Below are 22511 nucleotides of genomic sequence, written 5' to 3' on the forward strand. Positions count from 1 at the left end.
AAATTCACATTCAAGTTTCAGCCCTACTACAATTAAAATAGCATACCATTAATTCCTTCCTGGTTTTCCTGTTCCATCTCTTCCACTCCCTCATCATCATGGTCAAAATTTACATCTGGAGTTTCCACTCTAATAATTGATTTGTTTAGTAACCGGAAAGCTTCTTTGACATGCTTGGGTTGAACCTATAAAGCCACAAGTAAAAATATACACAGAAGAATCTGGTAAACTGATTGATTGTTCTGTCACATGGGCATCAAAACATAGTGAAATGTGTTTTTCTGCATCAGATCAAATTGGCAAAGCTTGTGCTGGGCAGCCCCACTTCTGGTCCTAACATAACATGCTTTCAACTAACCCTAACTGTATGTCTTTGGTATCTGTAGAGAGTGGAGGGAGAGAACCAGAGCCCCCATAGGAAAACCATGAGAACACACAAATAACTTATGGATAGTGGACAGAAGTGAACCCCAAAAAGGTGATCACTGGCATTGTAAGCACTACGCTATACTACCTTGCTATCTGACAATTTACTGTTGGTGAATATGCAATCTAGGAATTTCTCTGCAAATGTATTATTTAGATGCACATAGAATTACTGTCTGTACAAATATTGTGATTTATTTCCAGACCACTTGTGGCAAGTGGCTCCTTGCTATGCCCTCGGCTTAGAGAGCCTCCTTTATTTACACAACTGCACCTTGTCATTTTTAAATCAGTCACTGCCTCTAAATTTCAATAGAACAAGCTTTGAATATTGAATGGTGCATGAACAAATGCTTTAGGAGTTACTTTTCTTTTTACGCCATGGGCCACTATCACCAACCAAGGAGGGTCTGTGGATGCCAGGTTGGAAACCCCTTTAGCCCATGTCTACAACAATCACGATGCCAATCCAATGAAATCCTTTTGCCTGCAAATGTTCTATATTCCCCTACTCCCTGCCTGTCTTTGCAATCAGGATCTATTTTCCAGTGCCATGTCAAATGGGCTGTACATGATAACAACACACACAAAATGCTGGTGGAACCCAGCATTTATAGGAATAAGTACAGTCGAAATTTCGAGTCGAGACCCTTCGTTAGGACTAACGGGAAAAAAGAGATAGTATGAATTTGAAAGTGGGAGGGGGAGTGGGAGACTCGAAATGATAGGAGAAGACAGGAGGGGAGGGATTGATTGGCATAAGGGATACAAGGCTAGAGAAGCCACATTGAGATTGGAGGAACACCACCTTATATTCTGTCTGGGTAGCCTCTAACCTGATGGCATGAACATTGATTTCTCCAACTTTCATTAATGCCCCTCCTCCCCCTTTCTTTCTTCCAAGGCCTTCCGTCCTATGATACTCCCACTTCTCTAGCCTTGTATCCCTTTTGCCTAATCAACTTCCCAGCTCTTAGCTTCATACCTCCCCCTCCAGTCTTCTATCATTTCAGGTCTCCCCTTCCCACTTTCAAATCTCTCACTATCTCTTCTTTCAGTTAGTCCTGATGAAGGGTCTCAACCCCAAACGTTGACAGTGCTTCTCCCTATAGATGCTGCCTGGCCTGCTGCGTTCCACCAGCACCTTGTGTGTATTGTTTGAATTTCCAGCATCTGCAGATTTCCTCGTGTGTACATGATAACAGATAGATTATTAATCTTGCTCTGACAGCAGAATGATTGGACAATAGTAACCAAAATGATAAGACATGCTTTTCCGGCCTGACGCAAGAGCAGGCTTGGGAATTAGTGTGGCTAATGGGTCCTCTCAGACAATAAGCTGTTATATGAGAATCAGTATTACCTCATCACAGCAATGCATTCTAGCCATGGATTCAGAAAGTCGAATCATGCTCTCCAGCTGACGTACTGTGATTCTCCATGCTGATTTAGTTATTCCAGATCCATCCCTTTGACGGAGTCGTCTGTACTGTTCCACTATAAAGTCTTCCGATTCCTTTGAGATCTACAGTTATACAGGGCTTGATGAGACACACCTTGAGCCAGATACATTTGATCTCCTTACCCAAGAAAGTGTATACTTATGTAGAGGGAACACAACAAAGGCTCACTAGGATGGTTCCCAGCATGGCAGGATTGTCTTGAGGAAATCAGGCCCATATTCATTCATGTTTAGAAACAACAGAGGACACCCAAATTAGTAAAATTTCCAACAGGGTGCATGGCACTAGACCCAAATGTCACTTTCACGTTGCAGATAAATTTCTTCTCAGGATGAGGAAATCCTGTTTTCTTCAGATCCTGGATCACCTATAGAATTTTCTACCACCAATAACTGGAGGCCAAGTCACTAAACATATTTATGGACAGTTTTGGGGAGATAATGGAAACATGATATTGAGACAGATGATCAATCACATCACATTGATGCAGAACAGGTTCAAAGGATTGACTAGAATACTGTTTTTTTGTGTACAAAGTAATATTGTCCTCATTAAATAACTAACCTTAGGCTTGAACTGTCTCGCAAAAAGCAGGTACCTCCTGATATCATCCAAAGAGTAGATTCGATCAATGGATTCTTGTATTCGAGAATGAAGGTCCACTATGCGCCTGGCAATTGCATAATCTGTTACCTAGTTAGCAAATTATTCATTAGGTAAATTTCTTCATTTGCAATGTTTTAAGAAAAATTAGCATAAAACCAGTCAATATTTATTCCCACCTCATTACACTCATCAACTAGAATGAAGAACAAATCAAATCGAGACATGATTGGAGCTGTGAGGTTTACATTTTGTTTGAGAGATTTTGAACGATCGTATCGTCCACCAACTGGGTTTGCAGCAGCCAAAATAGACGTTCGGGCATTCAAGGTTGCCTACATCAAGAGAAGTTAAAAAAAAAACACAATTAAAAAACCTTCCTTATAAAAACACTACGTTTTTGGCTAAAGCTGTGTACTCATAAATTTTACCATTTTCATATTTAAAATGCAAACACAGAATACCTTTCAGCAAAGAGTGACTGAGGATATTCTGCACTGAAATTTTAATGTGTTTTTTTTAAAACAATGACGTTTTGAAATCTTGAATTGTCAAACCATCAAGTTTACTTTCCCCAGAAAATCCAGTATCACACTAGTAGTTTTCCCTGCGCTCAGTGTGGAGACAATAATTTCAAATATTGTTTTCAGAAAATTTAAATGCTAGATCCTTTATAGAAACATAGAAAATATACAGCTCAATACAGGCCCTTCGGCCCACAAAGCTGTGCCAAACATATCCCTAACTTAGAACTACCAAGGATTTACCCATAGCCCTCTGTTCTTCTAAGCCCCATGTAGCCATCCAGGAGTCTCTTAAAAGACCCTATCCGTTTCTACCTCCACCACCGCTGCCAGCAGCCCATTCCACGCACTCACCACTCCGCATAAAAAACTTACTCCTGACATCTCCTCTGTACCTACTTCTAAGCACCTTAAAACTATGCCCTCTCATGCTAGCCATTTCAGCCCTGGGGAAAAGCCTCTGACTATCCACACAATCAATGCCTCTCATTATCTTGTACATCCCTATCAGGTCACCTCTCATCCTCCATCGCTCCAAGGAGAAAAGGCCGAGATCACTCAACCTATTCTCATAAGGCATGCTCCCCAATCCAGGCAACATCCTTGTAAATCTCCTCTGCATCCTTTCTATGGCTTACGCTTGAGCAAAAGTTCTAAGGAAGATTAAATTATTAAGTTTTTCAATAAAGTACTTGGATGAGAAATGAATAGGAATAATCAACTTCTATCACGAACAGAAAAAATATCTATTTATAAAGAATTTTATATGCTTTCCCTATCACCTGTTGATATAGAGCCAACTATTGTTCATTCTTTAAGAAATTCTGCTTACAGTAAGGTGCAGAGTATGAATTAAACAACCTACTTTGACTCCAGCCTTTGTGATAGAAATGGTCTGCTGCTCCATGGCTTCATGGATAGCCACTTGATCTCTTGTATCCATTTTATCAAATTCATCAATGCAGCAAACACCCTAATAGAAAGAAACGGACAGGTGAGTTCAATGATTTTGCTCAGTGAAGACTACAATAATTTTCAGCAATTATGACCTATATGAGAGGGAAAAAAAAAAATCACATCTATGACCCAGAACAAGTTTAAGAGTACCAGGACATGCATCAAATCACAGGATTTGCCATTTTATGGAGGGACACTCAGTAGGTCATGCACCATCTACGGTAAACAAAATGAACAGTTACCACTTTGGGTTGAGGCTCTTCATTTGGACTATCTAGTCCAGATGAAGGACCTCAACCAGAAATCTTGACTGTCAAATTTTCTCCATAGATGGTGCCTAAGCTACTGAGTTCCATCAGATTGCGTTGTTCTATAAGGTCGGCCCTCCTTATCCACGGGGGATTGGTTCCAGGACACCCCCGGATACCAAAATTCGCAGATGCTCAAGTCCCTTATTTAACATGTATCAGTGCGGTGGTCTTTAGGACCCAGCGGAACCCCAGACTTTATTTAATATGTTTCCGTGCGGTGGACATTAGGACCTGGCAGCGCAGCTCTGAATCCGCAGTGTTTCTGTTCACGAAAATAATCACGATCGCGATTGAAAATAAGGTGGAAGTAATAACGCGATCGGAAAGAGATGAAATGCCATCGGTCATTGGAAAAGCGTTAGGCTACAGTCAGTTAATGATCGGAACAATTTTAATGGAGCATGTGAAAGGCCCTGCCCCGATGAAAGCTACAATTATTACTAAGCAACGCAGTGGTTAAATTATTAAAATACATATGTTTCTTAAGTGTTCTATATGCATAGAAATGTAAAATATGTACTATATACTAAGAAAACGTTTGACTAACTGATGCTAAATAATACTGGATCTACCTGTTCCGACTTCAGGACGGACTCAGGAATGGAACTCATTCATAACCCGGGGACTGCCTATACTTCTAAGTCATTTCTAGATTACTTATAATACCTAATACAATGTAAATAGTTGTTATACTGTATTGTTTAGGGAATAATGACAAGAAAAAATAGCCTGTACATGCTCAAGCAACGGGTGCTGGAGACAGAACTTCCGGGTTTTCCCGATCCGCGGTTGGTTGAATCCGCGCATATGGAATCCGCAGATAAGGAGGGCCAACTGTATTTCAGCATCTGCAGTCTCCTGGGTCTCCATTAATCATGTTATGCTGATTTTACAATTTCAATAACTGAGGACCTCTTGTGGCAAGTGCCCAGCATTGCATTATACTCCGGGCAAATAAATGCTTGAAGATACACATCAGGTGCAGGAACGACTAGGGTTACCTCCCCTTCCCTTCCTGTACAATTTCAAAATCCATCAAGATACCAAAATGTTTACTATAGGAAGTGGACTGCAGTAATAAAGGTGCCCTTACATTATCAGCAAGCATCAATGCTCCAGCTTCAATGACAAATTCGTGTGACTCTTCATCTCTAACAACCGCAGCCGTCAGACCTGCAGCAGTACTAGCCTTGCCACTTGTGTACACAGCCCGAGGACTGAATTCTTCCACGTGCCTGTTTTACCCAGAACAACATCTTGGTCATGCAATTATCTTTAATTCACATATAATAAAACAAAAATATAGTTATATGTCAATCTTACATAGCAAGATGCTATTTAGAAATATATTCATTCCAATTACCCCTGGTTACATTGGCAATATCTGTTTGGGAGCTTTTTGGCATTCAACCTTTCATGCTTTAAACATTTAACACTGACCATGGGTAAAATGGAACAACAGAATCACAGCTGCAAAAGTCTTACACTGCAGAGTGAAACTGCAAAAAAAGTGCAAACTGACTGTTGTACTCTCCATTCTTCTTCCCTATTTAATCAAAATACACAAAATTATAGAAGACTCCACATTACAGGTGCATAGCCTGAGTGAAACCTGCTGACAGGGCACAGATGAAAAGTTTTCAAACTGCATTTATTTAGCACAACTTACTTAAGGAATTGGCTCTTGGCTGTGCTTGGATCACCAACAATACAGACATTAATATCACCACGCAAAGAAGTACCCTCCATAGTCGTCTTTGGAACTCCACCAAAAAGCATAAGCAGAACTCCACGTTTTACTTCATCATTACCTAAAACAAAGAGGTTAAAAGATTACACTGAAAAATAAGACTGTCAAACATTTTAAAAGTCAAAGTTACAAATATCACAATACTTAAGTCTGCAGAATTTGTTTGATACTACATTTATTCAACTATTTTTGTAACAATTCCAAGACAATTTCTGAGACTCACTGACTGATGACCCAAGAAAAGCTCCATCCAAATCATGGTAATCTATTTTGCAAATAATTTTTGTGAAGTGTTCAAGATGCTGTTTCTTACCGTGAATCGTGGGGAAGAGGCTCGTACAGAGATTGTGATACAGGTTCTTATCCTGACTCATTTCAAACACCTTCTCCCATTCCTGAACAGTCATCTGATTTTTAATACTTTCTGCAGTCTGTTCTTCTTCCCTCATTTCTTTGCCACCAAACTGTTTTTTTTTCCAGAAAACAAAAGTAAGAGTTTTTAGTCAGAAAGAATATAGACAGCCTACATTATGGAGATAAATATTAGTAAAGCACTGGAACTAAGGTGACAAATAATCAAAGTTAATTTCTTATATTCACATGTAATTTTTTTAAATAACCAAAACTTGGGTATTTTGAAGAACTAATTTAATCTAATCTGATTTAATAAGGTCTAAAGTCACTACGTGGACAAAAAGTGGCATATAATTCTGGAAGCTATTTCTTACTTTTATTAACTATCACTCCCCTCTTCCCCAAACAAAACTATTAACTTTAGTGTATAGGGTTAGGAGCTCAGATCTGATCACGATCATAAATTAGATGTAGGAGAAAGAAATGAACATACTATCAAGTTTTGATTTCAAGAGAACTTTTAACCAGCTTACACCATTGAAATTCATACTTCCACACAGCCATAACTTTGGTCAGGTTACCACTAGATTTTGGAATTTAAATATGTTAAAAAGATACAAGGACAACACCTTGCCCACTACCCAAAGCAAACATAGAATTAATATTTAAAACTTTGGTTTAATATAATCAGGCACTGTAGCAACTGTACTCTTTAAAAAAAATAACTTGTACCATTAAAACCAGGGTACCATAACTTATTCAATTTAAGTAAGTATACGTACCCGTGGATTTGTTTGTGCCACATGACATGCCAGAAAAGCCAGTTTGTAGGACAGGTCACGAACACCTAAAGCACGAAGACCTCTAACTCCTTCTGTTTCGTACCCATCAGCTCCCTTGACCCGAGAGCCAGTTTCAGCACGGATACCTGATGAAACAAAACTATTAAGTAACTATGTAAAAGGATCAATATTCTTGCACAATTACTGTTTTAGACTGCTGTTGCAGTGAATATTTTTTATTCACAGATTGTAAACAACCATAGGGACTGATAGGTAAAAGATCAATGCATAGAACTACAAGTTTTGTAAAACTTACAAAACCGAGCTGCAACTTCATCATTACCATATATAACCATATCACAATCACAGCACGGAAACAGGCCATTCCGGCCCTCCTAGTCCATGCCGAACTCTTAATCTCACCTAGTCCCACTTACCCGCACTCAGCCCATAACCCTCCACTCCTTTCCTGTCCATATACCTATCCAATTTTACCTTAAATGACACAACTGAACTGGCCTCTACTACTTCTACAGGAAGCTCATTCCACACAGCTATCACTATCTGAGTAAAGAAATACCCCCTCGTGTTTCCCTTAAACTTTTGCCCCCTAACTCTCAAATCATGTCCTCTCGTTTGAATCTCCCCTACTCTCAATGGAAACAGCCTATTCACATCAACTCTAATTATCCCTCTCAAAACTTTAAAGACCTCGATCAAATCCCCCCCAACCTTCTACGCTCCAGTGAATAGAGACCTAACTTGTTCAACCTTTCTCTGTAACTTAAGTGCTGAAACCCAGGTAACATCCTAGTAAATCGTCTCTGCACTCTCTCTAATTTATTGATATCTTTCCTATAATTCAGTGACCAGAACTGTACACAATATTCCAAATTTGGCCTTACCAATGCCTTGTACAATTTTAACATTACATCCCAACTTCTGTACTCAATGCTCTGATTTAAAAAGGCCAGCATTCCAAAAGCCTTCTTCACCACCCTACCTACATGAGACTCCACCTTCAGGGAACTATGCACTGTTATTCCTAGATCTCTCTATTCCACTGCATTCCTCAATGCCCTACCATTTACCCTGTATGTTCTATTTGGATTATTCCTGCCAAAATGTAGAACCTCACACTTCTCAGCATTTAACTCCATCTGCCAACGTTCAACCCATTCTTCTAACCGGCATAAATCTCCCTGCAAGCTTTGAAAACGCACCTCATTATCCACAACACCTCCTACCTTAGTATCATCGGCATACTTACTAATCCAATTTACCACCCCATCATCCAGATCATTTATGTATATTACAAACAACATTGGGCCCAAAACAGATCCCTGAGGCACCCCGCTAGTCACCGGCCTCCATCCCGATTACCATGTTGTTAATCTTTGGTAAAAATCTTTTACCATCTTTGGTAAAAATTATAACCACAGTTAGAAGTTAGACAATCAAACCTACACTCTGTGCTACCAGGAAGAAATTTAACTACTGCAAATTCATTACCAAGGGTTAATTGTCAATAAATTTGTGCTAACTATCTTAAATGTTCAAGAAGATCAGTAACAAGCTAAAATGTTTTGGTAGTAATGTTTTTACTTTGTAAATTTACTAATAAAAAATAGAAGCTGCAAAGCTTCTAACTTCTGAATAAAGTGACTTGTGTTGTGGATAGAAACACTTCAAAAGATTTCTCCATTCATTACGGGGTTGGATCTTCTTGGATTTGCCACCACAGTGACTTGGGCTAGCTGTGCAGAGCTAGCTCTCTGCATCCTCTGGTTTGGGTGGCATACTGCAGAGATCCTGTCTCTGACAGACGGACTACTCAGTCTTTGACATTCTCGGAATCTTGTCTATCTGATTAGCCACACATGAAGTTCAGCCCCTAGGTTTTTTTCTACCTTCAGTGCAATTTCTGATCAAATTACACCAAACCTCATGCCACAAGATGAATTAGTAAGGAAGCCTTTTAGTTTTTAAATCCAGCTGATATCCAAACATTTAAAAATTAAAACTGACAATAGTTTTGAAATATATTTTCATAAAACAGAAATGAAATAAATGCTAAAGTAAACTTTCCTACTTCATCAGCTGAAAATTCCCAGTGAATGTAACAATGGATAAGGGACTTTCTCCAATCCAACAGGTCTAAATTGAGCTTTGATCAGGGGGACAATTCTCCTGAAATAATCCAGCAAGATGGGACTCTAACTCCACTTCAAAAGCACACACAACACCTGTCACTTGGAAAATCCTTGACTCCCGAGTCTATTTCAATCCAGGAATTACTTCCAATCAAATATTTTCTTTTAGTCTTCACTACACTTAATAATCAAGTTTAACTAAAATTTTGTTAATCTGCCAATCTCATCTGCAAAACAGTAGAGCATTTAGTCTCAACCAACTTCCAAGTTATTGAATACCTGGTGTAGCCAGCTGAGATACATCAGGAACCACAATAAGCATCCCTGTGAAGTCACATCTGTCACCAGCCTGCGCAGATTCCACAGCTTCTGCACGCAGGATAACTTCCACACTACGGGGAATGCTACCGCGGGGTAGCTCAGCCTGGGTTTCTTGGATACGAACCTACAAAGCAAAGCAACTTAATTTTTTTTAAACCATTTATATTACAGTACTACTGCACTTTGCAAATGTTTTAGGCACCATAGATTTTTTTAGTACAAATTTTGTTTTAGATGTTTAGTTTTTGTCTGCTGCATTAGTGTGTCAGTGGAAAAGAGCAAATTTTAGATGTTTGGCATTTTTGTTCCATAGGACTTCTATTACATTTTCAGTTTAAATTTTGGCCCCCTGTAGCCATAACAAACCAGACAGCAACAGCAAATTAGACAGTGCTGCCGAGAACTTCCTTAGAGTTGAATGTATGCAATAACTCGTGTACATTGTAACAGCAAGAGTGAGAAAAGCCAAGATAAGCAGAGGCAAGTCAACAAGTACAGAGAGACATGAGAGTATATATTCACATTCACTGAAAGCACTTGGGATTCAGGGCTAAATGAATTGAGCGCTGGAATACAATAGCAAGGAGACAATAAAACATGGGTTCAGCCACAACTGGATTGTTGCGTCATGTTCAGGACCATAAAATTCAAAAATGATCATTTTAGCATCACAGGATTCCTTTCAAAGAAATCTGATCATTTTACCAAATAACAAGCAGGAAATTTAAATTGAAACTTCATCTCACCTTCTGAAAGTCAACAAATCGTGACTTATTAGTATCCAACATAAATCTCCTCCTGTTGGCACACACTGGATTTCTGCAGATATTAGGTTGTGTATACTTGAACTGCTGCTCAACATCCTTAACCACCGTTTGACAATCGAGGCACATAAATGTCCCACTGACCAACTCCGGGTGAACAGGATGGGTCCGAACAACCTGTCCACTAATGCGTAGCAGAGTTCCAATCCTAGCTGATGTTAATTCTCGTATTCTGGATTACATAAATTGTTTGTTTTAGTATTTCATTGTCTTTCTGAATGATTTTCAGCATGATCATCTCTAAACTGCTATTTGTTATATTTCCATGAATTAGGAAGGATTAACTTTGACTACAGTAACAATTAAATAACCAGACAGCCTCTGAACTTTGGTGGTTCATAACTGGCAATTTTTTTTGACATTGCATATTAATCCCAATGACATACCAACACAGTTTTAATTCACTGTTTAAAATATTACACTACTGTAATAAATTTTCCATTGAAAAGGTGTGTATGGAAACCCAGCATATTCCTCTTCCTCCCCCACTTAAAAGTCAGTGGGAACATTGATTAAAGAACAGGTATATTACTAACAATGAAAGTAGCACATTAATATTCCTGGATTTTTTACTAGAAAGTGGACAATAGAAAATGTACCTGGTGATGTGAAAATACTCCAAATTCAAATCCTACCAGTCCTTAAAACACCTGCTAATTATATCTAGCCAATTAAGATTAAACAAAACTCATGAAAATTAAATAGGTAGCGCTGATATCACATTTTAAAAAAAGATTCAAATGCAAATTTAAAAGCTGCTTAATCTCACAGTCCACTCAATTCAACTTTCACTTAACATCAAAAAAACAGAACAATTTATCTTACTTATGTCTGGCTGGCAAATCCTGAATTGCTACATAAAACTCTTTGTTTTGTGGAATATTTCCATGGTCTCTAGCAAAATTCCGAACAGCACGGCATAGATGCGGGTAAACTCTGAAAAAGAAAAAAGATTTTTGACTACTGAGCAGAAATAAATCAGAACCTCTGCTACTGGTAAAATATTCAAGATGAGTACTTTGAATTGGAATTTGGCTTTGTGACTTTACCCATAGATTTCCCGAGAGGCGCATTAGCAGATAACCAACTGGGCTTTCCTACTTCAACCCAGGAAGCTAATTATCTTGATTTCTAAGAGTTTAAAGTCTCCAACAAAGTGCAACATGAGAACCAGTATTTAAGTTTATACAAATTTTAATATGGATTAATTTATCTTACCTATAAAATTCCTCCTGAATGGTTGTAGCTAGTTGCTGGTTATATTGCTCTAGATCCACAAAGCTTACAACAAGTGTATTTCTTTCAGGGCGGATTAACTCCTCAGCATCGTGCAAATATTTAACTTCTCCATCACTGTTTTGGAATCTGAAAGAAAGAACAGTTCATTATGAAATCAAACAGTGGGCATTTTTTGCCCCTAAGATGTGCTATGCAAGATCCTTAACTCTACACATTATCAATTCCATGTGTCGCACAATTTCATTAACAATACAAAAACTGTAATTACTCATAATAGTCTTGTGATTACAGGGGAATGAATACAACTTAAAATATTACCACCATTAGGTAAAGGTTCACCACGTGACGGAGCAGGATTTGGGCTGAAGCAAGTGACCTCGAACCGTTGTCCCATTGAACCACGACCCATTGTATCATAACATCAGGTCAAATAAGAGCAAGAAATGTTCCAAGGGTGCCACAATAAACACCCTTGACAGAATTAGAAAAAAAAAATCATAAATGCATTCCAGTTGAAGGAATTCGATATCCATCACACCGGGTGGTTCCAAACATCACAAAGGAGAATCCAAAAGGTCATAGTTAGACAGACCGACGATATTTTGTACTCAACTCGGTACCAGAGACATGAAACTATTTGATATCCTCACCAGTCTGCTTGTACTTCCACCCATCCTCAACTGTATTGGTAACAACGTGTGCAAAGTAGCGTTTTCAGATTTGCACTTGCAAATTTGAAAGCCAGTATACCTTCCCTAAACTACCTTCGAAGTCCCCATGTCCTTTCTGCTCTATCAGTCAATATGATCATGGTTGATCTAAGATGGCCTCAAATCCTGGAGTGCCAGTCAGTTCCCCAATCATCCCTAATTCCTTGATCTTTCAAATGTTTATCTGTCATCACATTTAATGTCCCCACTACCCTCTGGGCAGAGAACTCCAGGCATTTACAGCCCTCTGGGAAGTGTAACTATGTACCCTTGTTTATAACTCTCCCAGGAAGGAAAATATTCAAATATCTATCCTGACTAGACCCACTAGGATCTTACAATGTTTTTATTAAGGTCACCTCTCATTCTTCCAAATCCCAAGGAACACCGATAGGAAATTGTTGAGGCCTCAGCGCAGGTCCCTTTAGCAGTCCAAAGTTTACTGACTGATGACCTGACAATGATCATCAGCTAACCAAAATATTACCCCCCAATTTCCTACACTACCATTTTGCACAGTATCTTTTTACGTGACACCTTATTCAAAGATTTCTGAAATCCAAACACACTGTATTTACTGGCTACACTTTATACAGCTTGTTACATCCAGAAAATTGGACAAACGTAATTTTCACTTCACAAAAGCGCTACTAAATATCTACTTTCTAGATATCCTGCTATTGCTGTCTTTATCATGGAATTCAGCACTTCCCCAGTTACAAAAGCTATGCCATGAGGCCCGTAACACCTGATCAAGGATAGTTTGGTATGTGTAATATCCTCACTCCCTCTCAGCTGGGTCCACTACAACGTGCATCACTTAGCAACACAACATGCTGGAGGGAACTCGGCTGTATCTACAAAGGGAAACTGGCCTTTCAGTTCGGACCCTTCATCTGGGGTCAGACTCCAGCATTTGCAGTTTCTGCTCCCATCTTTCACCCGCATAGTCTCACTGACAAACCAGTTTCTCTCTCCGTTCTCCCGGCAAATTAAAATGTGGCTATATTCTAACTTTTTCTGAAACCTGACAAAAGGCTTCTCGCTTCACATAAGTTGCCGGCTGAGTATTTCAGCATTTCCTGTTTACTCTCCCTAGCCAATAGAGTTGTGGGAATTATCTTCAGTGGGAAGACCCACAGCAATACAAGAGAGCAGCAATAACGGTCAGCAAACTCCGGTTTATTCAGAGCTGTTCATACGCCACAAAACCAAAATATAACGGATACAAAATGTCACAAGTACGAGTAGAAGTTTTGATAACTTTATTTGTGCTCACACTGGTCGTCCGCCAGCATGAAGCACGAACCAGCGAGAGTCTCGGGACCAGGGGGAAAGGCACCGGCCTCACCAGTCCCGGGACACGGCCAACAACCCCGGCGTTAACCACCCAGCCCGGCCCCGGGGCCTCCGGCTGAGCGCACCACCCGCCCGCTTAAACACTCACTCCTCTAGGAAGTCCTGGAAGAGCTTCTGACATTTCTCCGCTAGCTCGTCCTTGACCTGCTGCCCGGCAGCGGCGACCACAGCCTCCCCTAGATCCATCGGCCAGCACCCTCACAAGCGAACGCACTCGCCGAAAATGCCGGGTTTCGCGCCACTGCACGTCACGTGTCCTCGTTCCCGCCAGCAGGCGCCCAATCCCCACGGCCGGCTCCCGTCATGTGACCGTCCGCAGCCCACGCGGGAGGCGGGGTTTGAACGATGCAGCCACTCAGGTCGCCGCTACTCCTGACAGCGAAGTAAGTGGCACCTGCGGCCCAGCCAAACAGATAAAAGCATGGTAAAGTGGGACACCAACTACTGTCATAAAATAATAAACAGGATACTGGGGGAACTCAGTGGGTCAGACAGCATCTGTCGACATTTGTCTCCAAAGCTGCGGCGTGTAACACTGAGTTCCTGCAGGAGATATTTTATATTGCTCCAGAGTCCAACATCTGCAGTCTTGTGTCCCAACTGCAGCAGTATCAGAATCAGGTTTAATATCACCTGCACAAGAAAAAAAATTATCATCACCACATTACAATCCTTAAATTCTTCTTCTGGGGGCATCCTTAGCAAATATATAAAACACTAAGTAACTGTAAACAAACTGCAGGTGCTTATAATAAATAGCAATTAACAATGAGCATGAAATAACAAGATAAATAAGAGTCCTTAAATGAGTGTAGCTAGCTCCTTTTGCTCAAAATCCTGATGGTTGAGGGGTAGTAACTATTCTTGAACCTGGTGGTGCAAGTCCTGATGACAGCAGTGAGAAAAGATCATCGCCTGGGTGGTGAGGATCTTTGATGTTGGATGCTGCTTTATAGGATTTTCTGCTCAAAAGCATTGGTGTTCCCATACCAGGCTGTAATGCAGCCAGTCAGCACACTTTCCACCACACATCTATAGAAGTTTTCCAAGGTTTTCAATAACATTCTGAATCTCCACAGATTCCTGAGGAAATAGTGGGACTGTCGTGCTTTCTTTGTAATTATTTTTAAATGTTGGGTCCAGAACAGGTCCTCTGAGATAGTGTCACACAGGAATTTAAAGCTACTGATCACCTTCACCTCTAATGATTACTGCCATCTGGACCCCGGTTTCCCTCTCCTGAAGTCTACAGTCACTGCCCTCGTCTTATTGACATTGAGTGAGCCAAGTTTGCAATCTCACTCCTGTAAACTCATTCATCACCCCCTTGTATGACACCACAGCGGTGTCATTGGCAAACAAGAATTTGTTGTTACGCAGCAGCAGTACATTGCAATACATAATAATAAACAGAATATTATATATAATAGTTTAAATAAGTAGTGCAAAAAGATAGAGAAAAAAGTAAAAAGTAGTGAGGTAGTGTTCATGGATTCAATATCTGATGGCAGAGGGGAAGAAGCTGTTCCTGAATCATTCAGTGTGTGCCTTCTGGCTCTTGTAGTGTCTACAGGCAAGCACTGACAACTAATGTAAAGTGGTGCCTATGGACAAGCAGCAACAGCAATCCGCAAAGCAAACAGCATTATGAAGGACCCCTCATACAAACTCTTCTCCCTCCTGCCATCTGGGAAAAGGCACAGAAGCATTCGGGCTCTCACGACCAGATTATGTAACAGTTTCTTCCCCCAAGTCATCAGACTCCTCAATACCCAGAGTCTGAACTGACACCAACTTACTGCCCTCTACTGTGCCTATTGTCTTGTTTATTATTTATTGTAATGCCTGCACTGTTTGGTGCACTTTATGCAGTCTTGGGTAGGTCTGTAGTCTAGTGTAGCTTTTGTGTTGTTTTACATAGTGTAGTTTTTATATTGTTTCATGTAGCACCACAGTCCTGAAAAACGTTGTCTTGTTTTTCACTGTGTACCGTACCAGCAGTTATGGTCGAAATGACAATAAAAAGTGACTTGACTTGATAAAGTAATAAACAAGATACTAAGGATACAGTGGGTCAGGCAATATCTGGCAACATTTCAGGTCAATCCATTTCCTTCCGTAGAGGCTGCATCACCCATTGAGCTCGTCCAACAGATTGTCCTTTTGCTCCAGGGTCCAGCATCGGCTGTCTTGTGTCTCCAGCAGCAGCAGTAGTAGCATTAACAGCCAAGTATCAACAACTGCTGTAAACTAGTGCCTATGGCCAAGGCCCAACTGCCATGATGGCTCCTATGGCTAAACATCAACTCTGTGGGAATGGTTGTGTTCTTAACAAATAAAAAGCAGAGTAGGCAGTCAACCAAGCATTGGTAAATGGGATAAACCAAATGAGCACTGCATGGTAACCATGCACTCAGTGTGCCATGGGGCTGGCTTCTATGCTGTTTCAATCTATCTGTGGGCTGATTCTGTCTCCATGGGTTCCCAAAAAACTCTTGCACAGAGGACCCTTCACAAGGAAGTTTCAGCCTGTTCATAGGTAAATTGTAAAACAACCTTGAAAATCAGAAACAAAAAACTGGAAATCAAAGATAACAATAGCTGGTGTTACGAAGGATGAACAGCTCTGATGGGCAGAAGGGTGCAGAGTTGCCCATGTCCCCCCCCCCCCCCCCCCCCCGGGAGAATCACAAACCGTTACTGTTGCTATGTTGCTAATGAGAGAGAGAGATGTAAGGGAAAAACATGCTGGAATTGGAACATCTGCTACAGATAAGAGAGAGATAAAGCAGGGGGAGAGGCTTGTTGATTCACCATATTATGACTTCTGAAAGACTTATGGCTTCTGAGAGGATTGTTTACCTTATACTATTCTGTTCATTAAAATTCCTCAGTGGACAGCCGGAGTGGGCTGGTTTGATGGACACAGCCATTCAAAATTGATGGACAACGGAGACCCTGTGAGTAGGGATAAAAGTGAGGTCTGGGGAGACACCCCTCAGACACACCAGGAGACACACTATTGAGCACTGATTGAGTGTTGGAACCCACGTGAAGGTGTGGGGCATCGCAGACCGAACAAAGGATCGGTCAGTTTAACTCACAGTGTTATAGCAGGGCCGGTGGGGACTTGTGTGTGTGTCCACTCATGCCAGAGTGACGAGTCCACCACAGAAGAACGGTCTAGCTGAAGGACAGAGGGGTCATACCTGAATGGCCACAACACATCGACGGATCAAGAACGTAAAGGAAGGTTTGCCTGTCTGTAGCTGTTACTGCTTGCTCGCTCTCTCTCTCTCTCTCTTCAACAATTGCAACACAACGACCAACATCTACCTCAGCACGTATGAACTGAACTGAACTTTATATTCACCCTTTTAAATTCATTATCCCCTAGACATCGATAGAGCTTGTTTATTATTGATTATTATTATACCCACACTTTTAGGTTTATTATTACTAATGTGTATTATCTGTATATTTGCATTATTGATATTGATTTGTATATTTTACTAATAAACACTGTTCAAAAATAGTACCACCAGACTCCAATGGATACTTCTTTCTCTGCTGGTTAGACACCCAGTTACGGGGTACGTAACACTGGAAACATTGGCCAAGTCATGTAACAATTGTGGGAAGAGGAAGAATGAACATCTCTGATTGAATTCCCTTAATTTGAAAATTACCTTGTGCTCTCAGTTTCTATGAAGATCTTAGAGACTGTAGATACTAAAATCTGGATGAACACATAACCTGCAAGAGGAAAGATGTTTCATTCCTCCCATTGATGCTGTTACTTTAGAGTTGTAGGAACGGCAGAGAGCAAGCGATGGGATAAAACAGGTTAGTCTAATCCCAAGATACATCCCTAAGGTCTCACGTCTAAAGGACAATCACTGATCCCTTGTCCCATCCATTCTCCTCCACTGTTAACTCTGCAACCTAAACCTACTGTCTTTTCTCAGTTCTGACAAGGGATCTCTGGCCTGAAATGTTAACTCTTCCTCTCGTTGCAGATGCTGACTAACCTGCTGCGTATTTCCAGCATTTTCCGGTTCTATAGTGGGCTTACACTGCTCATGCTCATTGCTAACAGCAAAACATTGGGTCCTTATATTTCAGAGATACCTAGTTCAAGTTGTTCAAGCTAAAGTTTCAAATCAATGGCCCATCACCAATTCTGATGAAAAATTATCGATCTGAAATACTAACACTCTTTATCTCTGCGGAAGATAGATTCAGCCTGGCCTGCTGTTTATTTCCAGCATTTTTGTTTTTAAACTATAATTAGGTCAAGGGATTGGTCAATAAAGACGTAGTCCTAGACATCTGAGGGGACCAAAGAACTCACAGAAAAGATACTTGGCAAACAGTAAAGAACTGAATGATGGAAAAAAAGTTAAAGATGGTCTCAAAATATAGAAAATGTGCATCATTACAGGAATGTGGATTCCTTATCAGAAAACCTGTCACAACATTTGAAAAGCAAAGAATGTCTAGAGATTAATATGGATGGAAAAACAAAACAAACTAGAAAAATAAATAGTAAAAGTTTCTAAATATATTTAAAAGATCGAACAAGGGATAGTTGAGTTTATTGAAAATGAGTCTAGAGAATTAATAATGAAAAGAAGGAAATAACAAATGAATTAAACATGTACATCAATTGGATATAATTCAAGTCCCAGAAATATCTGTAAATTGGGGTTTCGAAGGGGTGAGAGGAAGAACCCTTGGGAGAAAAATAATGAGAAAGTGGTTTGAGATTGAGCTTGCATCCTCATGGACTTCATTTCAGAGGATCTGTCCTGGGCCCAGCACTTATTAAAAAAAGCACAGCTGTGCCTCTAGTTCCTTTGGAGTGTTGCAAAGATTCGGCATGACATCAAAATCTTTCAAGGACTCTTCTCATGTTCTTGATGTTTATTGCTTATTTATTTATTATTTCTTTGTTTTTGTATTTGCACAGCTTGTTGTCTTGAGCACACTGATTGAACACCCAAGTTATTACATTGATTTTATTATGGTTATTATTCTATTGTAGATTAAATATGCCCACAGAAAGGAATCTCAGGGTTATATATTATGATATATATTTACTTCGATAATAAATTTACTTTGAACTTTGACTTCATCTTGGGGTCTTAAAAGTAGTAATTTGGACTATAGAACAATTTAATAGGATTGAAAATCAACAAACAAGATACATTATTCTTGTTTGAGTAAAACTTTGAACCCACTTATTCAAATGAGAGAAAGAAAACAGGAACATGCAGGCTAACACCCACCATAGTGAAATTATTAGAAGCTATCACTGCAGATCTTAGAACATTCTGAGATGGTCAGGCAAAGTCTACGTGATTCTGTGAAATGAAAATCAGCTTTAACCAGGCTTTTAAAGTTCTTTGCTAAGATTAATGGGAGTTGGTGATTTTCCCATATGTAGATTTCCAAGTGATAAGATAGCATATGAAAGGTTATTGTAGAAAATAAAGGATCATCATGGAAGCAATAAGATATTAGTGTGGATTGAAGACTGGTTGAAAGATAGTACAAATTCTGGCAAATGGAGTATAATGCAGGAAATTGTTCACTTTTGCACAAAAAATATTTTTTATGGTTGCACCCTTTATGAAATTGGCCACCTTAATCTTTCCATTAATTCTCTCACTTTAACTGCACCCCTCCTAACATGCAGTAGTCTGCTTGCAGAGGACCAAATCCAATCCAAATCTGCTGATGAAGGCAATGATTTTGTTTGGAGAACTGACCTCTTTCTTTTATTGACAAACACAAGAAAATCTGTAGATGCTGGAAATCAAAAGCAGCACACACAAAATGCTGGAGGAACTCGACAGGCTAGGCAGCATCTATGGAAAAGAGTATACTGTAGTGTGCTACACGCAGCACTAAAATAACGACACGGAGTCGGTAAACTGCAGTCAAAGATAAAGTTTATTCCAACTTCACAGTCTTGCTTTAAAGCCTCCCTCCCCCGCCGGATGCCTCGAGAGGCACGTACTGACACCGCCTCAGGCTTTCTCCCTTTGTTCCGGACCTAGCCTTTGTGCCTGCACGCTGGCTAATTGTCAGCCGGTTCGAGTGTGCTAGTAATTGGGTCGCCACAATACCGTTGATGTTATGTGCCGGGACCGTTTCTAAGGACTGAATGAAGCCAAATGCACATTTCTTGACACCTTCCCATACCTCCCTTTAGATTATCTGACAGTCACTGAACTGATTTCATCTGGAGATCATCCTTTTCTCCAGTTTCCAAATATCATTGATTCCCAAATGCCATGCAACTTCCTGCCCAAGATCAGTAAGTAGGATGATTCTGGTTAACTCATTGTTTCAACCTGTTCTTGTCCCTTAATGCTATTTTTTTCATGATTATTTCTTCCTTCTCTGTAGTTTCTGCTTACTTACACCCATTATACCTATGATGCCCTTCATAATTTCTACACTTCCCACTTTCCTGGTCCAATTGACTCATATTTACTGTGAGCATTCAGTTTCTCTACACACCTATCCAGCATCAGGGTGGCCTTCTCACCTGAACAGGATCAGAATCAGGTTTATTATCATCAGCAAGTGTCATGAAATTTGTTAACTTAGCAGCAGCAGTTCAATACATAATTTAGAAAGAAAAAGTAGTAAATCAATTACATTAAGTATATATATGTATATTGAATAGATTAAAGTGGTACAAAAACTGAAATAATATATTTTTTAAAAAGTGAAGTAGTGTTCATGGTTCAATGTCCATCTAGAAATTGTATAGCAGAGGGGAAGAAACTGTTTCTGAATCATTGAGTGTGTATTCAGGCTTCTGTACCCCCTTCCTGACGGTAACAATGAGCGATGGGGGTCCTTAATAATGGATGTCACCTTTCTGAGGCTTTTGAAGTTGTCTTGGGTACTACAGAGGCTAGTACTCAAGATGAAGCTGACTAATTTTATGACTTTCTGTCGCTTTTTTTAGTACCAGATGGCAATGCAGCCTGTCAGAATGCTCTCCACAGTACATTTACAGAAGTTTTCAAGTGTTCCATTCACAAACCAAATCCCTTCAAACTCCTAATGGAATATATTGCCTTCTTTATAGCTGCATCAATATGTTGGGACCAGGTTAGATCCTCAGAGATCTTGACACCCAGGAACCTGAAATTGCTCGCAATCTCCACTTCCGATCCTTCTATGAGGATTGATTCGTGTTCCCTCATCCAACCCTTCCTGATGTCCACAATCAGCTCTTTTATCTTACATTGAATGCAAGGTTGTTGCTGCGACGCCACTCAACTAGCTGATATATCTCGCTGCTGTACGCCCTCTCATCTCTATGAGATGATGTTAATGGTTACATCAGCAAATTTGTAGATGGTATTTGAGCTATACCTAGCTACACAGTCATAGGTATAGAGACAGTAGAACAGAAGGCTGAGTACACACCCTGAGGTGTGCCAAGTGTTGATCATCAGTGATGAGGAGCCATTATTACCAATCTGCACAGATTTGTGGTCTTCCTGTTAGGAATTTAAGGATACAATTGCAGAGGGAGGTACAGAGGCCCAGGTTCTGTAGCATATCGATCAGGACTGTGGGAACGATAATGTTAAACGCTGAGCTATAGTCAATGAACAGCATCCTGATGTGTTTGCGTTGTCCAGGTGACCAAAAGCCATGTGAAGAGCCATTGAGATTGCGTCTGCATAGACCTATTGTGATGAAAGGCAAATTGCAGTGGGTCCAGGTCCTTTTTGAGGCAGGATTTCATTCTAGCCATGACCAACATTTCAAAGCATTTTGTCCCTGTAAGTGTGAGTGCAACTGGATGATAGTCATTAGGGCAGCTCACACTACTCTTCTCCGGCACTGGTATAATTCTTGCCTTTTTGAAGTCGGTGGAAACTTCCAACCATAGCAGTGAGAGGTTGAAAATGTCCTTGAATACTCCTGCCAGTTGGGTGGCACTAATTTTCAGAGCCTTACCAGGTACTCCATTGGGTCTGCTGCCTTGCAAGGGTTCACCCTCTTGAAAGACAGCCTGCCATCAGTCGTCGAGATAGAGATCACAGGGTGATCAGGTGCAGCAGGGTCCTTTACAGCTGTAGTTATATTCTCCCTTTCAAAGTGGGGATAAAAGTTGAGCTGGTAGTGAAGCATTACTGCCATTCATGCTATTTGGTTTCACTTTGTAGTAAGTAATGTCTTGCAAACCTTGCCAGAGTTGACTACATCCAATATTGTCTCCTACTTCACTTGTAATTGTCTCTTCACCCTTGAAACAGTCATAACTGGTTTTTTTTGTACAGACCTGGGTCACCAGAGTTAGATGCCACAGATCTAGCCTTCAGAGGGCGATGAACCTCCCGGTTCATCCACAGCTTTTGATCCATCCAGTTCCATTCCACCCCCACCCTATTTTGCTTCACAGAAACTCATTCTCAAATGAACAACTTCTCCCTTAATTCTACTCTTCCATCCAATCAAAGGTGTGGCAACGAGAACCAAGCCTTGTCCAGCTCTGTGGGGTGTATGGAACCATTCTCATTTCAGCTCCAAGCTCCCTTCCTCACCTCTTTCCATGACTTCCTGGTTCACTCCTCCATCTCCACCAACACCCACTCCCTTTTTCTTAGGACTTTCCAATGTAACAGCATTAATGATGTTTATTGTGCTGCTTATTGCTTTCATACAGAATTTGAAATTCTCATAATCTTTGCTGCCAC

At 40.3% G+C, this 22511-nt stretch overlaps 1 protein-coding gene across 1 annotated transcript in view; it reads right to left on the reverse strand.

The window, feature by feature from the left end:
- LOC140714434 (DNA replication licensing factor MCM6-like) overlaps positions 1-14018 on the reverse strand; it is a 29497-nt gene extending 15479 nt beyond the window's left edge. The window contains exons 1-14 of the mRNA XM_073025734.1: positions 13865-14018; positions 11687-11833; positions 11294-11404; positions 10391-10640; positions 9603-9768; positions 7171-7316; positions 6348-6498; positions 5954-6095; positions 5378-5519; positions 3882-3989; positions 2672-2827; positions 2454-2582; positions 1790-1951; positions 47-185 (exon numbers count right to left, since the gene is read on the reverse strand). Of these exons, the coding sequence (XP_072881835.1) occupies positions 47-185; positions 1790-1951; positions 2454-2582; positions 2672-2827; positions 3882-3989; positions 5378-5519; positions 5954-6095; positions 6348-6498; positions 7171-7316; positions 9603-9768; positions 10391-10640; positions 11294-11404; positions 11687-11833; positions 13865-13962 (2047 nt within the window). The 5' untranslated portion in view covers positions 13963-14018. The remainder of the gene's footprint in view (positions 1-46; positions 186-1789; positions 1952-2453; positions 2583-2671; positions 2828-3881; positions 3990-5377; positions 5520-5953; positions 6096-6347; positions 6499-7170; positions 7317-9602; positions 9769-10390; positions 10641-11293; positions 11405-11686; positions 11834-13864) is intronic.
- Between the last annotated feature and the right edge of the window lie 8493 nt (positions 14019-22511).

Source organism: Hemitrygon akajei, chromosome 2, assembly GCF_048418815.1.
Source record: "Hemitrygon akajei chromosome 2, sHemAka1.3, whole genome shotgun sequence".
Lineage (NCBI taxonomy): Eukaryota > Metazoa > Chordata > Chondrichthyes > Myliobatiformes > Dasyatidae > Hemitrygon > Hemitrygon akajei.